The following is a 4,515-nucleotide window of genomic DNA, read 5'->3' as shown; positions in this document are numbered from 1 at the left end:
GTTGTCTCATTATTAGTTGATTCCTCGCACCTGTCTGTCCCTTGTTAAGTTTAGTATAAATGTGTAGTCTGCCTCATGTTTTCTTGTCGAGTCTTAAACGTCATTCCATGTGTGTCTATTGCGCTACCTATGTTATTGTTCCTTTTCATTTGGTTTGTTTATTAAAAGTCAAGTTTTGAACGTCATCTCCTCGTCTCCTCGTTTCCCTCTTATGCACTGTGACAGAAGACTCGACCACAAAAAGATGACTGCAGCTGAGGACGCGCTTTCGGGTTTGCGGCAGAAACTTCCCAAGCCTCGTCATCCAACTCCCGCTGGAACGCGCCGCGTCTCCCCAGCTCACCCCACGCCGAGAACCTCCAAATACCTCTCCAACGGCTCCTACCGCCTGCCTAACCCCAAATTCCTCGCTGTCCTCCGAAGCTCCACCCTAGTCGTCAGCCCAGTACGACCGGCTGTTCCGATGTCAGGCCCGCCGGCCGCTACAAAGTCGAGCCCGCCGGCCGTGGCTCACTCCGGCCCGCCGGCCGCTACGAAGTCAAGCCCACTGGCCGCTACGAAGTCAAGCCCGCCGGCTGCCTAGTTCCCCCGTAACCAAAGGAGGAGGATGAAGAGAAAAGGACTGTTATCTGCCTTCATCCTAGTCCCAGAGCTCGCTCCAGTGTGGGCTCCAGCCCCAGAGCGCGCTCCGGCAAACTGAGTGCAGCTGAGAAGCAGCGAGTTTACAGACAGTGTAGCCATGCTGAACCTGAAAACAGAGCACAGTATTTGTAGAAAAAAATTGGATTGTGCTAGAAATATTGAGACAAAAAAGACAAAGAAAATTAAACACAAGAAAACAGCTCAGAACTTATGAAGTTATATGCGTTTTTCATTTAGAACAAATTCAAGCAGGATAAATTTCAAGTCTATGAGCTTGTGCTTATATTTACGCTAAGCTAAGTATTACTCCATATTTTAGATTTGAAACATTTAACAGGTGTGCAGCTGTCAGGCCTGTGTTCCTGTCTCTTGTGTTTTGTTCCCTAAGTTCGAGTTCTCCCTCGTGTTTCCTTATGCCCATATTTGGTTTGGTTTCCTGTTCTCGTTGTCTCATTATTAGTTGATTCCTCGCACCTGTCTGTCCCTCGTTAAGTTTAGTATAAATGTGTAGTCTGCCTCGTTTTCTTGTCGAGTCTTAAACATCATTCCATGTGTGTCTCCTGCGCTCCCTATGTTAGTGTTCCTTTTCATTTGGTTTGTTTATTAAAAGTCAAGTTTTGAACGTCATCTCCTCGTTTCCCTCATACGCACTGTGACACTCTTCATATATAAAATAATTACAAATATTTTTGTCAAATAAAAATAATCTATTTATTATAATAAATTTATTTGGTGAAAAATACAGTAAAAACACTAATATTGTAAAATATTATTATAATAAAAAAATAGTTTAAAATTATTCCAGTCTTCAGTGTCACAAGAAGTGTCCCATTTCTTATTATAATCAATGGTAAAAAACAGTTGTGCAGCTTTAACATTTTTGTGCAAACTGTGATACATTTTTGATGAATAGAAAGTTCAAAAACACCATTCATTTAAAATATAAATATTTTGTAACATTATAAAAGTCTTTACTGTCACTTTTGGTCAATTTAATGTCTCAGTGCTAAAGGAAAGTATTAATTTCTTTCAAATAAAAAAACTTACTGAACCCAAACTTTTGAAAAGACAGCAGTGTGAGAAGAACTACATATACACCATTCTTTTATGTGTGTACAAATTTTACTTATTACTTCTGAATGGACAGGATTTTTAAAAAGTCTGTACAATTTTTTTTTTTTCCAGCTGATGTCTTCTATATTTTCTGTAAAGTCTGCTGCGACTCTTACCTGCCCCTGGCTTTAAGGCGTTTGGCTGATGCTCATTAGAGCTTTGTTCACTAGAGAGCGCTGATTTCTCCCTTCTGAAATGATGTGTGCCGTCTGATGCTGATCTGTGGTACATAAACATACACACACACACACACTATATGAAAGCATGTAACACTAAAAAATGAATCAAAAGACACAGTCGGCTAAGTGGCCCTTTGCAGTGCTACATATACAGAAGCAGCTTTAATGCCATATAAACTGACCCAAACACACACATAGTATAGTTCACATTCAAATCCAGTTCAGCCATGCTGTGCACACACACACAGACCTGAGATAGCGGATCACTCGCATGTCCTCACTGTAGCTCACAGAAAACAGTTATGAAACAATAATTTAGATTATGAAACACACAGGCAGAGAAATGGAGACTTTCACTTCTTATACACAGTAAGTTTACTGTAAAAGAGTAAAATGATGGAAAGCACAGAATCAAGGCTAAGCATTATACTGTAGGTTACATGAGAGAAGCAGACAAAATTATCCTAGAATATCCTACCATATTTTAAAGGCTCTAACTACTATAATTTCCTCCCCTCAATGGGGAACATGAAACAAACATGAAATAAGCGACTTGAAATTCATCTACAGAGCCTGAAATCATGCACATTTAGCATCAGAAAAAGCAATATAGTGATTATAGGAGCATCTGAGGATATTCAGCTGAGTCGAACTCACCTGAAGGACAGAGAGCGGACTGAAGCTGCCACCCTGCCCAAAAGAGAATGTCTGTTTTTCTCTTCCTCTTCTTCCACCTCTCTCTGAAAGTAAGGAATTGATAAGATTGACGAGATGTTTGGAAAAACCCAATGTCGCTGCAGAGAGTGACTCATAAGGCAAGTGTGTCGGCAAGACATTTTAGGTGTGTGACAATGAGTTCATGAGTGCATTTTCATGTCTTGTGAATGATTGTGGTAAGTTTGTAGCATGTATAATAGCTTTTATGTGTCTGTTTCCAATAAGACTGTGTGCTACTGCCTGTGTTTGGGTTTATTAAACAATACTTTGTGAGCAATAATATATATATATATTTATATATATATATATATAAAATTCTAAAATGCAAAAGTTTAATTTTAGGATTACTAATTCACTTTAGGCTATATGAAAACAATAGATGTCTATAGCATATCCTCATTTAAACGTGTATATGTCATTAACTAAAACCATTATAAAATATTCATTAATTGAGATAAAATACAAGTGACAAAAAACATACAACAAAATTATTTTATGAAAATGAAAACAGAAATAAAAATGAAATCTAATTTAAAATATTAAGAAAACGAATATACTATATCAACGATACTAAAACACCACTGGAATGTGCTTGATAGCTCAGAAATTGATGCGAAAAAGTCTTGTGTCTGGATTCATCAGTATGTAATGGGCTCTGAGCTCTGAGCTCCTTGCACATCTCCATGGATCGGTCCCTCAGGGTCACCAACAGACCCAATCATTTTAAAATCCACATGACTGCTACATCACACACTGTCCTATTGAGTGTTTGCAGTCACAGAAGACTGGAGGCTAGGAAGTCACTGTTGTCATGACGATGCTCTTAATGCACAACAAGTTCAAATGAAAATGAGATTGTCTCTTTTCCATTTGAAAATGTTTATTTTAGTGTGCATGTCTGAGCCTGTATGTGTGAGAGAGTATTCATTTCATCATCACAAAGAGGAAATGTGTGCATTGCTTATTGAACAAGCACAACCACATGTGACATGTGAACATGTGACGTCAATAAATCTGTTGCAAAGCAACCGCTAAAAGAACCAACAGTGTAAAATGCTTGCAGCACCTCATATGAGACTCATGTGTTCATTTCTAGCTGGTTAATACCATCAAAACAATTTGGCTTTATCAGGCGGACAGCAAAAACCATATTTTTACTGTATCTGACTGCAACACACACACAAAAAAATTCCACAAGAAAATTTTTACAGATCAGATTCAAAGCTCATCTGCATTTGGTTAGAAATCTGATTTTTTTTTCATTATCACTACCTGAATGTTCATTAATTTGAGCTCACTCTTTCATCATATAAGAAATGAAATTACATTCATTATATAGTGATTAGTAAATGAATGAACGTCACCAAAATGTGTGAAAATACACAGTATATTGTTGATATGTGACATGAAACCCCATTCCAGCAAATCATGCTTTGGTAAATCATAATAATAAGAATAATAATACAATTATGATAAGTCAAAATTGTCACAACTATTGACTTTGTAACTATGTGGCTTTTTATATCACAATTTCAAATTTTTATGTCAATTATGATTTATTAAAGCATGATTTTTTTCTTATGTGGCAGAAATGAGATTCCATAGATGTCATGATAGTGAAAATGTTCATCCTTTCTTTCCAGTGATAGCTAATATCAGTTGTTGTGTTGAGTGCAATGAGTTCATTTGCAAAATAACAGCGTGGACGTTCAGACCAGTTCAGTCCACAAATATTTGTCTAGCATTAACAAAGCTGACATACCCCTAGGACATGAAACTGATTTCAGTGTCTTTGAGCTAAACTGTTAGTATAAAAGTAGTATTTTAATATTTAATAAAATTTTTGTTAATATTTAATATATAT

The 4,515-nt window shown here is 37.1% G+C and overlaps 1 protein-coding gene across 7 annotated transcripts in view; it reads right to left on the bottom strand.

The window, feature by feature from the left end:
- The window catches only part of LOC107711740 (connector enhancer of kinase suppressor of ras 2-like), a 47,762-nt gene that overhangs the window by 9,199 nt on the left and 34,048 nt on the right, over positions 1 to 4,515 (bottom strand). For 5 of the 7 annotated variants that reach the window (XM_016516785.1, XM_016516801.1, XM_016516795.1 and 2 more), the window contains 3 exons: positions 2,592 to 2,674; positions 2,185 to 2,214; positions 1,872 to 1,975 (listed from right to left, as the gene is read on the bottom strand). In XM_016516785.1, coding sequence (XP_016372271.1) covers positions 1,872 to 1,975; positions 2,185 to 2,214; positions 2,592 to 2,674 — 217 coding nt within the window. The remainder of the gene's footprint in view (positions 1 to 1,871; positions 1,976 to 2,184; positions 2,215 to 2,591; positions 2,675 to 4,515) is intronic. The other 2 variants (XM_016516807.1, XM_016516812.1) reach the window with 1 other exon arrangement.

Source organism: Sinocyclocheilus rhinocerous, unplaced genomic scaffold (assembly GCF_001515625.1).
Source record: "Sinocyclocheilus rhinocerous isolate Xijiao unplaced genomic scaffold, SAMN03320098_v1.1 scaffold2117, whole genome shotgun sequence".
Classification (NCBI taxonomy): Eukaryota; Metazoa; Chordata; class Actinopteri; order Cypriniformes; family Cyprinidae; genus Sinocyclocheilus; species Sinocyclocheilus rhinocerous.
This window is presented reverse-complemented; position numbering and strand designations above follow the sequence as displayed.